At 52.0% G+C, this 18,232-nt stretch overlaps 2 protein-coding genes across 2 annotated transcripts; both read right to left on the reverse strand.

Annotated features, from left to right (window-relative positions):
- Window positions 1–561: 561 nt before the first annotated feature.
- On the reverse strand, window positions 562–3,022 carry RPL10A (ribosomal protein L10a). The gene is made up of 6 exons (XM_046006432.1): window positions 2,938–3,022; window positions 2,511–2,585; window positions 2,355–2,435; window positions 1,847–1,995; window positions 1,070–1,242; window positions 562–763 (listed from the first exon to the last, which is right to left on the reverse strand). Exons 1-6 carry the CDS (start codon window positions 2,940–2,942, stop codon window positions 593–595), a joined length of 654 nt encoding a protein of 217 aa, XP_045862388.1. The 5' UTR covers window positions 2,943–3,022; the 3' UTR covers window positions 562–592.
- An 879-nt stretch (window positions 3,023–3,901) lies between these two features.
- FANCE (FA complementation group E) lies at window positions 3,902–16,828 on the reverse strand. Its single transcript, XM_046006426.1, has 10 exons — window positions 16,394–16,828; window positions 12,095–12,719; window positions 11,473–11,517; window positions 11,116–11,175; window positions 10,691–10,834; window positions 10,163–10,286; window positions 9,876–9,954; window positions 7,995–8,061; window positions 6,034–6,159; window positions 3,902–4,541 (listed from the first exon to the last, which is right to left on the reverse strand). The coding sequence occupies exons 1-10, from the start codon at window positions 16,639–16,641 to the stop codon at window positions 4,440–4,442; spliced, it is 1,620 nt and encodes a 539-aa protein (XP_045862382.1). The 5' UTR covers window positions 16,642–16,828; the 3' UTR covers window positions 3,902–4,439.
- Window positions 16,829–18,232: the final 1,404 nt, after the last annotated feature.

Below are 18,232 nucleotides of genomic sequence, written 5' to 3' on the forward strand. Positions count from 1 at the left end.
TGCGTAAATTACTGCCCTGAATATAGTTATTTAAATTTAGGGTCAGACAAACAAATCAAGTGCACCACTCCCATATGAAGAATCTAGGAACCCAATCTCCATTTGGAACAGTCTTTGTGATCCCTACCAAGAGCCCAGATGTACAACTTAGAGGGACACAAGAAACCCATGGAATCAAAGCATGATGTAGAGAAAAGCAACTTCAGGCTAAGCATGCTTCAGGTTAAGCAGCATGCTGCTGAGAACTGAATCTATGTCCTCAGTGTGAAGGTCCTATCCCTCTCCTTCCACTAGTACACAGTGGAAGCACTACAGGCTGGAGTCTTAGCCCAGATCTTCCCTTCTCAAGGTTCAGAAGAGCTTCAGTCCTGGTCAGCAGCCCTACTATTACAAGTTATAAAATATCAAAATATAAGACTATATGGTTTTGAAGGCAGACAGAATGTACTTCCTTTTTTTGCAGTATGGAGAACATGACCACCCACCAGGGGGTGCCAGAAACTGCAAACGATGTCAGCTCACAAAGCACCTCCCTCTTCCTAGTCACAGGCAGCCCAGGTAACGGTAGCACTAGGATTTATTGAACTGTGCCTTAGTACAGGCGCTGGGGCTTGCCCATGGTGCTTTTGATGTACAAGGCCCGGACGTTCTGCCAGTTCTTCTTGAGCAAGGACACCAGGAAATTGACTGCTAAGTGGATGTTGTACACAAGCTCATCATCTGTCATCTTCACGTGGCCAACAGCCACTGCTAGACACAGCACCTGCAGGAAGGGTAAAGTCAAATCAGGCTGGTGGATAGATATTAAAGAACCAGAGCAGGCACATCTACAGGCCCCACCCATCCCTCCCCCACTGCAGTGACCCTAATGAACAGGACCAACCCCAGGCCAGAAGACCAGGGCTATGTGCAAAACTTCAATTCTGCTCAGGGACTGTCACATGTCCTAAGTATCCACAGAAATTCTGCAAACCAGAGCTCCCATTCAGAGGATGGGGGTAAACTTCAGGACTGGTAGTGCCTACCATCACCAAAACTTAACCTATGCATGGTAGTCAGACCTCCTTACCTTCTTCATCTGGAATTTGATGGTGGACTTCACTTCATCCACTTTGGCCACCATGTTCTCATTGTGGGTCAGCAAGGAAGGAAACTTGCCAGCCTTATTCAGGCCTGGGCCCAGTATTCGTGGGATCTGCTTGATCAGAGATTCTGAAGCCAAAAAGGCGTCATACTTCTTGGCTGGTAAAAAAAGAAGCCACTGGATGCTTAGGAATTGGCCCCTGAAGGCAACAGCTGTCAACCAGCCTCTAACCACCAAACTCTACCCCACCCCCCGCCCCACATACCAAACCTTTTTAACCCTCTCCTTATTCCAGCTTATCTCTATCCTTTGGACTTTTACTGGCTCACCATTTACATGAAACCTATTGTCAGAAGCTCAGGCTGACCCATTCTCATGTTCCAGTAACAAGCAGCAACACTGGTTAAAACTCCTTGAGTTCAAATCCTGCCTACTTCCTAGTTACAGGATAAACAGAGTACCAGTTTCCTATCTGTGAAATGCTTACACCGGAAAAAATGAAGAAAAGAAAAAAAGAGAGCTTTAAGCATAAATCCTAACTCACCTGACTAGTGAGCTTAGAGGAGCTCACCTGTTTATAAAGAATCTTCAAAATGTAGATTAAAGCTATCACTTAAGTCAACTCACCACAAAAGATCTTTTCCATGATTCTCTGCCCTCTCTTCCATCATTTTAAAAATCCAAATGGCAGCCACGTCTCTTTTCTACTAGTCCCATGACAACAGTCTGCCCAAATACAAAACCACCAAAAGCCACACTCACCCAGCTTCTTGACTAACTTCTTATTCTTGTTGAGTTTCTTCAGCGCCTCAATGTCCATGTGGGGAATATCCACTGCCTTGGCCTCATCACAGTGCTGCTGGTCCCCCAAAACACACACGGAGAACTTGGGGCGGGGAGTGGACTTAAGCCTGCGTTTTAAGGGACAGAACAGGTCAAGCCCCGCCTGGGTTTCCAAAGCAGGTGAAGGGGTCTGGGACCGCGGCAGCCACGGAGCCTTACCCAGAACGTCCACATTCACCAACAGCTAGTCTGGCTTCTCAAACTAGCCGGCGGGCTCGGCCAAGGCCTCCCCACGCCTCCCCTCTTATTTTAAGACCCAGGGTGGGGGTCCGTCCAGCCACGCCTGCCCGGGGCAGGGGGTCTGAACTACCCAAGCGCGTCGGTGCCGCCGTGGCCGCCCACCCGCCTTCAGCTCAACAGGGGCCTAGAAGGTGGCGAGGGGCACGGCAGGGCACGGAGGGCTGGGTGGGGTCAGAGCGGTGCCAACCTGACGGTGCCCGAGAAGCGTTTGTCCTTCTGAGGGTCGTAGTTCTTCAGGCTGATCTGCAGCTCCACCGTCTCCAAAAACCTTAGAGAAGGCGACAGAGTGAGGACGCCGCCCGCGGCTCGCACGCCGCTGCCCTCCCCATCAAGCCCCGCTTACTTCCGGCGCTTGCGCTGGTTCCCGTGCAGAACTTCCCGCACCGCCTCGTACAGGGTGTCGCGGGACACTTTGCTGCTGCGAGAGAGAGAAGCAAGAACGAGCGCTCAGCACCTGCGAGGCCCGGATCGGCATCTGGAAGCTTCCGCGTGATCGGAAGCTTCGGGCCTTCAGAAGCACCCCGAGGGCATTCCGGACATCACGTCAGGCCTTTTGAGTGCGACTACAATGCAAGCCCCAGAGAAGAGAGATCCTAGTGGGGGCCCGGCCCGGCCGGCGGACCCCGGCAGTCTTGCGCTGCCCGGCGAGAAATGCCCTTCAGCGAAGCACGGGCAAAGACCACCACCGATTCAACCCGCAAGTTCCCCTCCCTACCACGGTGCCAGGAGTCGCGGATGACGCTGGATGGGGCTTCCAAAGAACCACTCACCTCATGATTCTCGCGCCGCAGTAACCGGAAAAGAGAGTAAGGGAACTCGCGCATGCGCTCAAATAAGGCTCTTGTTCTCGCGAGATGCCTACTCCTGTAGCTCCCTCTCCCACCGCCCAGCTGGGCTCAGGCGCTCAATCCCGGGGAGCACCGCCGTCTGCGGCCGATAGAGGGCGCTGTCGCGCGCTACACAACTAGACTGGCTCGAAGGCGAGGAGGGGCCATCCTGGGCCCCCAGTGGCTCAGAACACACCCCGCTTTGCGCCAGCTACTGCCAGGCCCTTAAAGAGGCTGGCCCTGGGCACCGCAGCGTGATGGCCGCCGAGAGCGTGCAGCTCCCGCATTTTTGCCCCTCCACCTTTTCCTGCCCACCTCCTCCAGCCCTCCACACCTGCTTCATGTCTCAAGAGCAGGCTTTACTCCTGACCTCTCCGTCATCATCTTGCTCTGGGGCTCATGGTTTCAGAGAAGTCGTGAGAAGGGAGATGCAGAAAGTTCAGTTCCCGCTCCCTCGGAGCCTGCAGTGGGGAAGAGCTGGGAAGGTACTTGATAGTTGATTGAATCACACTTAATCACACAGTTAAGTGTTTACCACGAACAAACCTTCTCCAATTCGATACAGCTTCGCCCACCTTCCAGGCCCCATTCCCTGTACTCAGTGCCACAGTCGCCTACTCAGCAGACAGCTCTGATGGGGCTGAGGGGAGTGGTCTCACACAACACTGCCCAGAACGTGAATGAACTTCAGAACTCTTACCTTCTCCAGGAAGATGCCCCTTGTCACTGAGTAGGGTGGGAGATGGCACTGTCTGTTCTCAACAAATACCCAGAGCTCATAAGAAGGCAGACACTGCCTCAAAGAAAACATTAAACTTCCTACCTTTTTTTTTTTAAGATTTTATTTATTTATTTGACAGAGATCACAAATAGGCAGAGAAGCAGGCAGAGAGGAGGGCGCGGAAGCGGGCTCCCTGCTGAGCAGAGAGCCCGATGTGGGGCTCAATCCAAGGACCCTGGGATCATGACCTGAGCGGAAGGCAGAGGCTTTAACCCACTAAGCTACCCAGACGCCCCAAATTTCCTATTTTGTAATAAATTATTATCCAAGTCAGAACACAGGGGGTTGTAACATACATTTGAGTGCAAGATATTTGTGCGAAGGACACAGGTTGCCTCAGGGCTCCAGAAGCATCATTCATCTACCCGGGTCTGCTTTGAGACCTTTCTGAGGTCTGAGGTCTTTCAGAAAGTTTCCATCCCCAGTCTGAAGCAAAAGTGACAAGGAGTGAGCCCAAGGTCAGCATCCCTTGAAAATAAAGCTCATCAAGCCTGCTTAGCCCGGGACCTTCTCTGCTGGTTATGAGGCCAAGATGTTTTCTCTGCATCCTGGAGCAGGGAGGCAGCAGACCCCTGGCATGGCCAGGCTCTGCCTTTACCCCCACGCAACGAGTCAGGGTGAGGCGCTGAGAGCAGAAGTATCCTTCAGGCTCCAGGAGTGATGGTCAGGGGGCCAGATGTCTCAGGGCAGCCTGTAGGGGCTTCCTCAGAAAAGTGGTGTTGAGCTCTAGGGCTGCGGCCAGGCCCAGCCTGTGGATCTCAGTGATCTGGGGACAGGGAAGAATCGTATCAGGACTCCAGCAACTGATCCTTCCCCTTTCCCCTCTGCCCATGGCCCTGTTTAGGGAGGGGAGAGCAATCAGACATAAGGACAATGGAGGAGATATCAAAATGTATTACTTCACCACGATTATGCAAGGTCTTTGGGTTCAAGTGGACCTGGGTCAGATATTAACTGTACGACTTATGAAGAGAGCCACACAAATGACAGTTGACAATTATTGGGTGCTCACCATGTGGCAACTTTATAAACCTAGCTTCATGTACAACCCTCCATTATACAGATGAGAAAACTGAGGGTCAGAGATACTCCACAGTGGCTGTCACACTCCTTCTAGGCCACACTGTTTCTTCTATGACCTGTTGCTAAAACCTCCTGACAGATCTTCTCTCCAATCCCCACTCGTTACAGATATCAGAGGCTCCTTTACAAAATGCAAATCTGACCAAATCACTCCAGCCTCAGCTGGGCCCTGGGGTAACTTCTGATGTCTCATATTGGAGGTCCTTCTTCCAGGATCGTCAGGCTCTCCAGAGGATCCAGGAGCCTCCTGAAACTGTGCATAAAATGTGTGTTCGGATTTTCATTTTTCTGGGGGGATCTACAGCTTTCATCAAATCATCAAATGGGCCTGTGACTCCCCAAAAAAGGCAAAGAGCCAACAGCCAAGGACGCCTGACCTTCAAGATAAAACCCATGCTCCTCATCATACCCTACAGGGTCTTCCATAAATGTTAGCATGGCCTGGCCATGTGACCTTGGGCAGGTCACTTTAACCTCTATGAGTCTCAATTTCCTCATCTATAAAATGGAGCTAATAATAGTATCTTCTCATTGGTCTAACACATGGAAAAACTAGCAAGTTAACGTAGGCAAAGGGCTTTGAACAGTGCCTAAGACCTAGCAGGGCTCAGTGTTTAAACTTTGACCTCTAACCTCACCCCTACCATTATCCATTCTCGTGTTTTTAGGCCTCAGTTACTACCTTTAGATCCCCTCGGACACTCATCGCTTATACTGTTTCCTTGGCCTGAAATGCCCTTTCTTCAGTCTTGGGCCTTGGCCACCACTCACCCTTTCAGAGCTGAGAAGCCTGTCTTAACTCCCAAACACAAACAAGGTTTAGTTACCTCCTCTTGTTCTGCAACCAAATGCCCCGCACACACCTCTCACCTGGTTCCTTCCAGGTGTTAGGCTGATCTGGTTACCATCTCTCTCCCACCTCACTGGTACTGGTGGAGAGTGTCAAGTCAAGGATGGGACTGTTGATTCCCCAGTGCACCATACAGCATCTGGCCCACAGCGGTGTAGGCCGGATGAGCGAATTCCTAAGCAGTCTCATTCCCCAGTCTGAGGCTTGAACTTGTAGTTGGCCTGGCTAACACTCAGGGGGTCTTCCCCGGCAAACACCTAGATGTACATGCTTGTAGCACACTCACAGTAGCGGGACCAGACCTCGCGGCCCTACCAATACTCACACTGGCCTGATACTTAGTCATCACCGTCAGCATGAGCTTGGCATAGGCCACAGACGCGGTGGCCACTGGCCCCTCTTTACAGAGTTTCTCCATCAACACACTGAACTTCTCAGGGGTCATCTCCACCTGCACACATTGGGAGATGGGACAAGAGAATAAGAAAGGGCCCCAGATTCAATTCCAAACTCTACCACTTTCTAACTAAGTAAGCCTGGACAGGTCACATAACCAAACAAAGCCTCAGTTTCTGCATCTGTAAAATGGTGTTCATGATACCTAATGCTAAAGACAGTGAAAAGAATTAAATGAGGTAAGGTACATAAATCCTGGCGCACAGGTCTCAGCCTCGCTTGGTGGCCAAAGATAAAGAAGTGAGGAGTCCCAAGGGTACTCTCAGCATAATAGCAACAGCTCTCCTTCATAATAACTGAATAAATGCTTGCTATGCATGGGGCGCTGTTCTGAGCATTTTCCACCAATTATCTGCTTCAACCTCGCCCCGGCCCTGGGCAGTACTACTATCATCACTCCCCTTTTGTAAACGGGAAATAAACAAATGAGGCAGAACTTTAGGTAGTCATATGGAAAACTGCCAAAATATACTGTAAGTTAAAAAAGCAATGTACAGGGGTGCCTGGGTGGCTCAGTCGATTAAGCGTCTGCTTTCGGCTCAGGTCATGATCCCAGGGCCCTGGGATCAAGCCCTGCATCGCGCGCCCTGCTCATCAGGAAGCCTGCTTCTCCCTCTCCTACTCCCCCTGCTTGTGTTCCCTCTCTCACTGTGTCTCTCTCTGTCAAGTAAGTAAAATATTAAAAAAAAAAAAAAAAAAAAAAAAGCAAAGGACAGAGCACTGCTCAGTGTGTTGCCATCTATGTAAAAGTAGGCAAAAAGTCAACTTAAACACGGGTCCTTGTATATAAAAGCATCTCTGGGAGAGTTCCCCTACAAATACTGATTAGCCCTGGAGAAGGGAATCTGGATGGCAGGGGTAATATTCTTCACTCTATCTTTTGAGCTTTAAAATTTGTGAACATAGAGGCACCTGGGTGGCTCAGTGGGTTAATCATCTGACTCTTGGTTTCAGCTCAGGTCATGATCTCAGGATCATGGGATTGAGCCCCAAGTAGGGCTCTGCACTGAGTGGGGAGTCTGCTTGGGATTCTCTCTCTCCCTCCCCTTCCGCCCCTCCCCACACTCACACATATGCACTCTCTCTCTCTCAAATTAATAAAATCTTTGCCTCCATTGGTTAAGTGTCTGCCTTCGGCTCAGGTCATGATCCCAGTGTCCTGGGATCGGGCCCCACATCAGGCTCTGCTCAGCGGGAGCCTGCTCCCCCGCCCCCCCGCCTGCCTCAGCCTACTTGTGATCTCTCTCTGTCAAATAAATAAATAAAATCTAAAAATAAATAAATAAATAATTGTGAATCTATGAATCTATAAACTATTCAAAAATAAAATGTGCCTGGGTGGCTCAGTCAGTTAACTGTCTGACTTTTGGTTCTGCTCAGGTCACAATCCCAGGATTATGGGATTGAGCCCCATGTCAGGCTTCATGCTCAGCACGGAGTCTGCTTCAGATTCTCTCTCCTTCTCCCTCCTGCACTCATTTGCTCTCTCAAATAAATAAATAAAACCTTCATAAATAAAATAAAATTAAATAAAATTAAATTTCACACACCCCACCCCCCAAAAGTCCCACCCTAAGGCCACACAGCTAGGAAGAGGCACAGCCTGGGCTTTACCATGCAGTCTGCTCTCGGCTACCAGCCTTTCAAGCTCCAAGGCCTCGCCTGCTGTCACAGCCCCGCTTGCTGCAGGGCAGCAATCCTATTTGCCTCCATCCCTGGAGGGACCAGAAACCCAGGGGGCCCCGCCCACTGGCCACAGCACACCCGGCACACTCAGCCATGGCACTGCCACACTTCCACGTCCACCCTTCCCTAAGGCAGTCTGCTCACCTGCCGCTCCAGCAGGGACTGCAACACCACGAAAGTGTCCTCTTTCCAGGGCAGCTCCAAGATCTGTCTGCAAGAAGCAGAGGTCCCACTGAGAACAGCCCACGTCTGGATATCTACGGCTCCTACCCCCAAGGCAGGGAAAGGCCCTGGAGACAGCCAAGGCTCCCCCAGCCAACACAGCAAGTGATCAGAGCCCCCCCGCCAAGGCTGGCGGCCACCCAGTAGCCAGCCCACACTTGGGGCTGGGAAGGCTATGACCCAAGACGCCTGGGGCGGTGGATCACAAAGGATTTGGCATGAGCTGTACCAAGGTTCCCTGAAAAATAGCAGGAGTGGAGAGCGCATTGTGAGGACAAAAGGTCCTCTGTCCTTCTGTCACCACTGTGAGGGTGACCCAGGGCAGAGGATCACAGCCCATTGAGAGGTCCATGAGGCTTTCTAGAAGGCAGCCTTCCCTACAGCGCCCAGCCCATGGCGAAGGCCACTCCAGAGCTGTGCCTCCTAGGCTAGGGAGCCATCTCCTGCTCGTGTGGAAAGGCAGCATGTCACATGGGAGCAGTGTGGCTTCTCAGATGCACAGCCTAGAATCTGATCCCAGGTGTTTATCACTTGCTGGCTGTGTGACCTCTGGCCCACGCCCCTTAATGACCATGAGCTTCAGGTTTTCTGTCTCTAGGGTGGCCACAGCACCCACCTCACATCACTGTGTGAGGACTAACCGAGAGAACTAAAAGCACAGAGAAAGGACTCAATCAGAGGTGGCTGACGTTACTTTTCAGACCCTCCCCTTCTCCTGTGAGAGTCTCCATTTTATAGTTTGCATTAGGGTCAATGGGGTCTTAGCTACTTACTTGTTTCTGTGTCTGGATTTTTTTTTTTTTAAAGATTTTATTTATTTGGGGCGCCTGGGTGGCTCAGTGGGTTGAGCCGCTGCCTTCGGCTCAGGTCATGATCTCAGGGTCCTGGGATCGAGTCCCGCATCGGGCTCTCTGCTCAGCAGTGAGCCTGCTTCCCTCTCTCTCTCTCTGCCTGCCTCTCTGTCTACTTGTGATCTCTCTCTGTCAAATAAATAAATAAAATCTTTAAAAAAAAAAAAAGATTTTATTTATTTGACAGAGAGAGAGACACAGCGAGAGAGGGAACACAACCAGGGGGAGTGAGAGAGAGAAGCAGGCCTCCTGCCAAGCAGGGAGCCCGATGCGGGGCTCAATCCCGGGACCCTGGGATAATGACCTGAGCCAAAGGCAGATGCTTAACAACTGACCCACCCAGGTGCCCTATGTGTCTGGGTCTTGACTTCCCAGTTTTAATACCCAAATTGAACACCAATTTAATAACAATTTTTGAGCACTGACTTGAGCCAAGTACTGTGCTGTGGTCTATGTACATTACCAAATTTAACATCTAGAAAAATCCTCCCGGGTAATTATTATCCCCATTTCTCATATGAGGAAACAGGCTCAGAGAGATGGAGAAGGCTGCTGGAATCGACACAGGGCAAGGCTGAGATTTGAAATCTTGTCCACCTGGCTCCAGAGCCAGAACTCTTAACCACTGGCCAGGCTCCAGCTATGCTGTGAACTGCTCCAGCGGAGACCACCAGCCTCTTCCCTGCGCTCCCCAAGGCACCTGGCCCAGAAGACTGGAACCCAGGGCTTGGGAAGGGTCCCAGGATGGCAATTGCACAAGCATAAGGGGGGTGGGAGCAGGGGAGGCACAAGCCAGGCTTGGGCCACAGCAAGAGAGGCTTCCACTGTGCTGCGGCCCCTGCTTCAGGCCCAGAGCCCACTCCCCAGCTTACTCCAGCTCCAGAAGGCCAGGAACGGGCTGGGCCAGTGCGAGTGGGTGGAGTAGGGGCAGCAGGGAGGGCTGTATGCTCACCCCAGCATCAGAACCTGCGTGTCCGGCGCCAGGGCCGCATCCTTCAGAAGGCAACACAGTAACTCCGTTTGAGCTGGGCCTGCATAGGGGACAGCAGAGGGGGGAGGTCTGGGGGCAAAGGGCAAGAGAGGATGGAACAGAATGCCTGGCTCATTATAGGGGCGCATCGTCGGGCAGGGAAGGTATCTTTACTGACTGAATACACAATGGCCAGGGTCGCCTGGAGTGAAGGGTGCTGGGAAATGGGAGGGCAGAGCTACCAGGCCTGGGGCTGGTTCCAGAATTACCTGTTTCTGGGGCCTGGAGCACCGGGCCAAGAAGGGCTCTGCAGACAGGATAGGCATACTTGGCACAGAAGGAGGTGAGGGCCATGATGAGCAGGCGGGAGGCCGAGGAATTCAGGGAGAGAATCTACAGCCAATGGGGAGGAAAATATTAATCCACTCATTTCTTCTTCCCTTTAATAAATGTTCATCAGACACGTATTTCGGACGGTGATACACGTTACAAAGAAAAAACAAAAGTTCTTTTATCTCACACTCACATGGATTCACCCACTGGAAAAGACAGAAAGTTCAGCTCCCCAACTCCAAAATCCCTTCAGCTTCTGGAAGGGTCTGGGGCCCAAGAAGGAGGAAGTCGATGCCATGTGATGGATGGCCTGGAGGTCCATGCCCTTCCCTTGCCCCATGCTGCTTCGACTGGCCAGACACCTTATAAGGTTGGAAACCCCCTCTCCCAAGCACCACCCTTCCAAAGGCTCAGATCTCTCCCCCAAAGTGCCTAGCATGCCAAGTGTATGGCAACACGCCTACCCGTCTAAGAAAGAGGCTCCTGGTCAGAATGGTCGCATTGCTAAGGCTAAGATCTGGTGAAAGGGACAGGAGCCAGGTGCAGAGCTGCAGGAGAGCTGGGTCCGAGAGCTGTGGGAGCTGCAGCTGGGCACACAGCAGTTCCATCTGCCAAGTAGGAGGGAGGACACAGACACACTCAGTCTGCCTCTGCTAGGCTGTCTCAAGCCAACAGGGCAGCAGAATGGGTAGGGCAAGGATATTCCAAGGTAGGGTGAGGCTGGGAGAGCTACCCCATGGTGAGGATCCAAGGGCTAAAAGAAAGCACACAGGGTGAAAAACCCCAGCAAGATCCCCTCCCCCATTCCCACATGAGGCAAGGACACACAGACTTAAATGGAAAAAGGCTGGGGAGAGGGGATGTATCCTCAGGGTCTTAAGGGACTCACCTGGCTGGGACTGCATTCGTGGAGAAGCTGTAGTTCAAGCGGGGGAGCGCCCTCCAACCCCTGGAAAGGCAAATCCCATGTTAGGGCAGGCAGAGCCCTTGAGGATGAGTCAGAGACCACCCCTTTGTCTGGCACAGTGGGTGGATGAGGACCCTGGATGCTACCAGAGGAGAGGGACTTGTCTGGGGTTAGATGACCTATCTGCCCTTGGGCCAAGACAAGCCCCTGCAGTGACTGTCCTCCCACCACCACTCCGACCCCCGCCGTCCAAACAACCTGTGCTTCCCTGGGCAGGGCTGAGGTCTAGGCGGCAGGTGGATTGGGGGGGGGGGGCAACAGTGAGCAGGGGCCACTTACCTCCCCAAAGGTCTTGAGCAGCTGCTGCAGCCTGGGAACCTGGTCCTGAAGAGGAGAGCCCAGTCACTGCCAAGTCCCTACCAGCACAGTGTGGCCCCAGGCCCAGTCCTAGCCCCCTCTTCCGAGAAGGCCCCAGATCAGTGAGAGCAAGCAGGCAAGGATGATTCCAGAGAGTCAAGAACATGAAGCCTAAACCTTGACAGGTGCTTAAGAACTCAAAGGCAATGAGGCCCATGGAAATGCAGCTGCCTAGACTTGTCCTCTCTGCACCCACCTTCACGGGGGCAGACCCAGACCTGGGGTTGGGAGGACAGGCTGGAGGCTGGCACGATTCCACCCCTTCCACAGTATAGCCCTGGAGCTTCTCTTCTTGCGTGGCAATGCTTTAACTTCGTGTTGTCGATCATTAAGGCCAAAGGTTTCTGTCCTCCTATACCTCCCTTCCCACCCCCTCCTCAGAGTCTGTAGGGCAGAGAGAGTTTCCTTAACCCTACGCTCCTACCCCCTGCTCTGTGGATTCCGGTTATCCCAGTTGGGAAATAGTCTCCCGACCAGCTGTGGCCCTGGATAAACCCCCTACTCCTGGGGGATCACCCTAAACCCAGCCTCCCCATTCTAGTACCTGGACAGCTTTGGGCAACTCCAAACTCTCGGCTAGGTCCTTAGCCTCCTCCCAACTCTGACCAGCCTCCCTGGGCTCGGCCCCAACAAGCTGGTTCTCCATGGGTGAGGCACCTCCTCCATCTGCCGGGGGCTCCAAAGGCTCAGGTTCACGTCTTTCCTCTTCCTGACCTCCTTCCTCTTCCCTTTCCAAACGCCGGAACCTTTTGGGGGCCCGCTCGCCTTCAGGACTGGCAGGCTCTTCCTCTGGCCCCTTTCTGCGTTTCCCAGGCCATGGGGAGTCTTTGTCCTCCTTGCCTTCCTCTTGTTCCTCTTCCAGAACAGGAGCCTGGGCCAACTTCAGCCTCCTGCCTCCCTGGCCTAGCCGCCTACACAGGCCTTGGAGCTGTCTCTGGCAGTTTGTAGACAGTGGGGACGTCCCCTCAGTCACTACCCCAGGGTTCAGATCCCTCCGCAGCAACTCCCCCAGGGCCTGGAGCCAGGCGTCGGGGTTGGGGCTTTGGTCTTGTTGTGCAATCTGCAGCACGGGGAGTAGGCCGCTCTCAGGCAGCGATGGCCCAAGAGCCATCAGTAGGGACATCAGGTTCCTCTGGCATAACGGAGGCAATCGCAGCAGCAGGGGTTTCCTGGTAGCAGAAGGAGGACAAGCAGTTAAAGAGCACCTTGCTGGGAGGAGCAGAGGGCAGCTGGGCTAGAGCTGAGGTTGGATGGCCATGGACAGACAGGCACTAGGAGGTAGTACCAGCGGGACAATGAGGGTGGAGGTGGTCAGCACGAGTGCCGTTCAACAGTCCTTCACTGAGCATGTGTTTTTTTGTTATGGTGAAGCCAGTTTGAGTTCATTTTACGATTGCTAAAAAACAAAAAAAATCTGAGCAATTCCATCTTTTTTTTTAAACAATTCCTTTTTCTTTTTTAAATTGAGCATGTATGGGGCGCCTGGGTGGCTCAGTGGATTAAGCTGCTGCCTTCGGCTCAGGTCATGATCTCAGGGTCCTGGGATCGAGCCCCGCATCGGGCTCTCTGCTCCGCAGGGAGCCTGCTTCCTCCTCTCTCTCTGCCTGCCTCTCTGCCTACTTGTGATCTCTCTGTCAATTAAATAAATAAAATCTTTAAAAAAATAAATAAATAAATAAATTGAGCATGTATTCTGTGCTAGGCTCTGCTCTTCGACACCTTCTATTTTGGCTCAAAAAATTCACATCGAAATCTATCCTATAAAAGATCCATCCTTGTTTTATGTTAAAAAAAAAAATCCCTTTCCAAACTTTATATAAAAATATACTCCAGGGGTCCCTGGCTGGCTGGTCAGTAGAGCATATGACTTCTTCTATTTTTTTTTAAAGATTGATTTATTTATTTAAAGTAAACTCACCACCCCAGGATCCTGAGTCACATGCTCCACTGACCCAGCCAGCCAGGCACCCCCTAGTGTGTGTGTCTTGTGAACTCAGGGTCCTGAGTTCAAGCCCCACACTGGGTGTAGAGCTTACTTAAAAAGATAAATTAGGGGTGCCTAGGTGGTTCAGTCATTAAGCGTCTGCTTTCAGCTCAGGTCATGATCCAGGGGTCCTGGGATCGAGCCTTGCATCTGGCTCCCTGCTTAGTGGGAAGCTGCTTCTCCCTCTCCCACTCCCCCTGCTTGTGTTCCCTCTCTGGTTGTCTCTCTCTCTCTGTCAAATAAATAAATAAAATCTTTAAAAAAAAAAGATAAATTAATTAAACTAAAAAAAAAGTTCTACAGGATGGGCCGAGACCCAAAATATTAATAGTAGTAGTAATACTCCAGGATGCTGTACAGTGCTTCCCATACAGCCCTATGCTCACCTTGGCTATCCCCCGAAACTTACAAGGTCACAGTCGTCTCACTTGGACGTTCCTTTCACCCAACTGAGTTGCTAAGGGGCAGAGGCAGTCTCTTCTTCCTCCATGTCCCAGTACCCAGCACAGCATCAGCCCATCACAGACACTGGGAGCACATTTACTGAGCGAATTAATTCTCTGAGAATAGGCGCCCGGAGATGAGCCTGGGCTACCATGGAGAAAGCAAAGGTAGCCATCTGCCATGTTGTCAGTGCAAGAATCCAGATGCTGTGTTGACTGTGACCTGAGGCTTACTGGTGTGGCAAACAAGCCACGGGTACATCGAGCCCACCTGCCATCACTCCTCTGCTCCTCTCTATGTGACTGTGCAGGGCTGCTTGTCATCAATACAAGGGGCACCTGGGAGGTGTGAAAGAGAAAAAAAATCTGAATTTTATTTTTTTGTGAACAACAGACACGAAGTGAGAGAAAACTAAAGCAAAAGTTAAAAAGGTGGTCAGTTTGTGGTAGAGGATATTGAGAAGTGCTGAGGCAGGGAAGACCCTACTTCAGGGCTTTTAACTTGTGTGTGTGCATGGACCCCTTATCAGAATAAGCGTTAAATGTGTAAGATAAAATACATGGGCTTATGAAAGAAACCAATTATACTGAAATAAAGTTCTAACGAGGGACCCTAGATTAAGTCCCCCTCCTAGGGGGCACCTGGGTGGCTCAGTGGGTTAAAGCCTCTGCCTTCGGCTCAGGTCATGATCTCAGGGTCCTGGGATCGAGTCCCGCATCGGGCTCTCTGCTCAGCGGGGAGCCTGTTTCCCCCTCTCTCTCTGCCTGCCTCTCTGCCTACCTGTGATCTCTCTCTCTGTCAAATAAATAAATAAAATCTTAAAAAAAAAAAAAAGTCCCCCTCCTAGTCTGGCAAGAAAAAAACCAGACAGCTGGATAAACATTTCCATGGCCTCCAATTTGGAGATGTGCAAAGTTCTCCTGACCCATTTCTTTCCTTCTTTTTTTAAGTAACGTTCTATACCCAGCCTGGAGCCCAATGTGGGGCTTGACCTCAGGACTCTGAGATCAAGACCTGAGCGGAGATTAAGAGCCCCATGCTCAACTGACTGAGCCACCCAGATGCCCCTCTCCTAAACCCATTTCTTCAAAGAAATTCAAAGTGGGGTGTGGGAAGGCAACATTAGAGTTTCCATTTCTCCTTATCTAAAACATAAGAAATTAAGTATTACAACTATTTAACGTATGGAATGGCCCTTCATAGTCCAGTCTTCAGCCTAATTCTGAGGGAGGAGTATCTGGAAGTGCCAAGCCCCTCTCTAGCCCCCTGGTGGCTGAAGGGGGAAGCTCACATTTTTTTTTTAAACTTTGTGTCTTTTCCTTAATTTGATAATTAAACGCATTTATGGATACTGTATTATGTCCTTCAACAAAACCAACCTCACTAAATGGACACACGGCTTGTAAGGATGACTGAAAAGAGACCGAACACCATGGGGTGCCTGGATGGCTCAGTCGGTTAAGCGTCTGCCTTGGGCTCAGGTCATGATCCCTGGGATCAAGGTCCATATCCGGCTCCCTGCCCTGGGGGAGCCTGCTTCTCCCTCTGCCTCTGCCTCTCTTCTCCACCTGTCTCTCATGAATAAGATATTTTTATTTATTTGACAAACAAAGAGCACAAGTAGGCAGAGAAACAGGCAGAGAGAGAGGAAGAAGCGGGCTCCCGGCTGAGCAGAGAGCCTGATGTGAGGCTCGATCCCAGGACCCTGAGATCACGACCCCATCCCAAGGCAGAGGGTTTGACCCACTGAGCCACCCAGGCACCCCGGTAAGTAAAATCTTAAAAAAAGAGAAAGAGAAGAAACTGAATACCAGTAAGGGAAGCCCGTCAAATAAGAAAGTGGCAGAGCTAACCCTTCTGCTCCAAGCAGAAATTGTCAGTCACATAAAGAGGCAAAAAAAAAAAAAAAAAAAAAAAAAAAAAAGTTCAAAGTCACTCCAAAGAATGTAAGTCATCAGGAAACTGATTTTGGCCTAAAAATGTATACTGTGCTTTGAAAACATTATAAAACCACTCCACTAGATGTCCGGTCACCACGTTTTAAATTTCTACTTTTGCAGACTTTATAACGCACGTATTTTTACTCTTGTGCACACGTGGTTATACATAAGTATCCCTACACTGGAGGTAGGAGTTCGATTTCCTTAGAGATGAAGTATGGGATCAGAAGCCATCTGCGTCCAGGGATTCTAGTTACTCAAATGAGACACGCGGCGTCACACCCACTTGTCCTCAGTGAAGGCCTGTTGGATGCCCCTCCTTCATGCCCCTGGGTGCGCGGCAGGGACGCCTGGCTGTGGGGAACTAGTGAAGCTTTCCGGGCCTCGGTCTCATCTGGAAAAGTGGGGTGGCGCCAGCCCCTGCCTGACACGACGTGGAGGATGAAACGCGGCGCCCCGCGACCAGACGACTTACAGCTCCAGGCGACAGTCCGGACCCTCCACGACGGGCTCCTCCCGGCAGAGCGCCTCCAGGACGCAGCCCCAGCCGAAGGGCTCCCCGCCGCGACTGCCCAGCGCCCGCAGCAGCCCCAGGCCGCGCCACGCCCCCTCCGGCCCCGCCTGCAGCGCCTGCATCAGGCACCGGGCGGGGGCCTCCAGCTGCGCCCAGGGTGCTGAGTCCCCGTCCTCAGCCGCAGCGGACACCTCCTCCGAGGCCGCCATGCCTGGAGCTACGGGGCTGCGCCGGCCGCTGCTCTGATTCCTGACCTCAGCCTCGAGAACAGGCGAAAGGGGACAGAACTCCAGCGCCTGCCCGGACGCCGCTATGACCCTTCTCCGGCACTTGCCACCTGCCCGGCTCAGCGTTCGGAGCTAGCTTCGGGGCCACTCCGCCGGGAGCCCGCCAAGATTCGCGCGCTACTTTAGAAACGTACGTAGGGGGTGTGGTCAGGGGCGGGGCCGAACGGGAAGGGGCGAGGGCAGGCCGGAAGGGGCGGGGCCATAAGTGGTCCTGGCCCAAAGGACTGCGGAACGGAGTAAGGGGGCGGGACAAAGGCCGCGGGAGCTCCGCGGATGGGGCGGGGCCACAACACGGGCGTTTCTTGTGGGTGGGGTCATGCCAGAAATAGTGGAGTGGGGCGGGGCTTCGTGGGGCAATGGGTTGTTGTCTGCGGACCCTCACCTACATTCCCGCACTGCTCCCTGACTGTAGGGTAATGAGAGGTGGACGCAGAATGTATGTCAGCTATCCTGTTGTTCTTCAGGACCCAGGCATCGTTTAATTTTTCTTGATGTCCATTTTGTATGTAGGGCATGGACTTTGCGATAGGATTTAATCAGTTTGCCACCCTACCTTGACGTCACCTCTTCCACAGGCCATCAACTGTTAACCACATCAGGGTTTCAGTCCTCTCCAGAAATATTTGATACACAACTACCCCTGAGAATGGGGTGGTAGTAAAACCCAACACTACCTACATGGCCAAAGTCCTTGCTGTGAACTTCCTCCGGAGGTCCAGGAAGCCGGCTTGCTCCGGGTTTTTTATCAGGGGCCGGGGGGGGGGGGGGGGGGGGGGGGGGGGGCTCCACCTCCCAAGGTTTCAGTTTAAGGAAAGCTGCTGGAGAAGGCGGGTTTCCAGGGAAGTGGAGGGAAAGGAGGAGGAATCACTGCAGAGGTTAAAAATAAAGAGAGAGAGGATGGGGTGCCTGGGTGGCCCAGATGGTTAAGCACCTGCCTTCAGCTCAGGTCATGATCTTAGGGTCCTGGGATTGAGCCCCACATCGGGCTCCCTGCTCAGCAGGAAAGAAGAAGAATCCGCTTCTCCCTCTCCCTCTACCTCTACCCTTGCTGGGCTCTCTGTCTCTCCCTCAAATAAATAAAATCTTAAAAAAAAAAATAGGGGAGAAGAGCCCCCACAGCACCTGTAAACCTTACTCTGGGTTCCAGTTTCTAGTTACCGTTCCCTCAGCTTCTGCAGCCACACACATCCATTCATTCAATAGACCTTGACTGAGCACCTAGGGCTGGGGATTCAGGGAACAAAGCAAAGACCCTCCACATTGTCGCTGACATTCTAGAGAGGAGAGACAACTACTAAGGAAACAATAGAATGTTTGATTGTGATTAGTGCTTTCAAGACGAATATAGCTGGGAAGGGAGATAGGGTGAGGTAATTTTAAGTAGGTAGTCAGGCAAGATGAACCTGAAGAAGATAAGGGAGCAATTCAGATAGAGATCTGTGGGGAGGCCATTTCAGGCAGAGGGGACAGCACGTGCAAAGGCCCCAAGACATAGTGTGGCTGGAGCAGAATG

Source organism: Meles meles, chromosome 5 (assembly GCF_922984935.1).
Source record: "Meles meles chromosome 5, mMelMel3.1 paternal haplotype, whole genome shotgun sequence".
NCBI classification, from domain to species: domain Eukaryota; kingdom Metazoa; phylum Chordata; class Mammalia; order Carnivora; family Mustelidae; genus Meles; species Meles meles.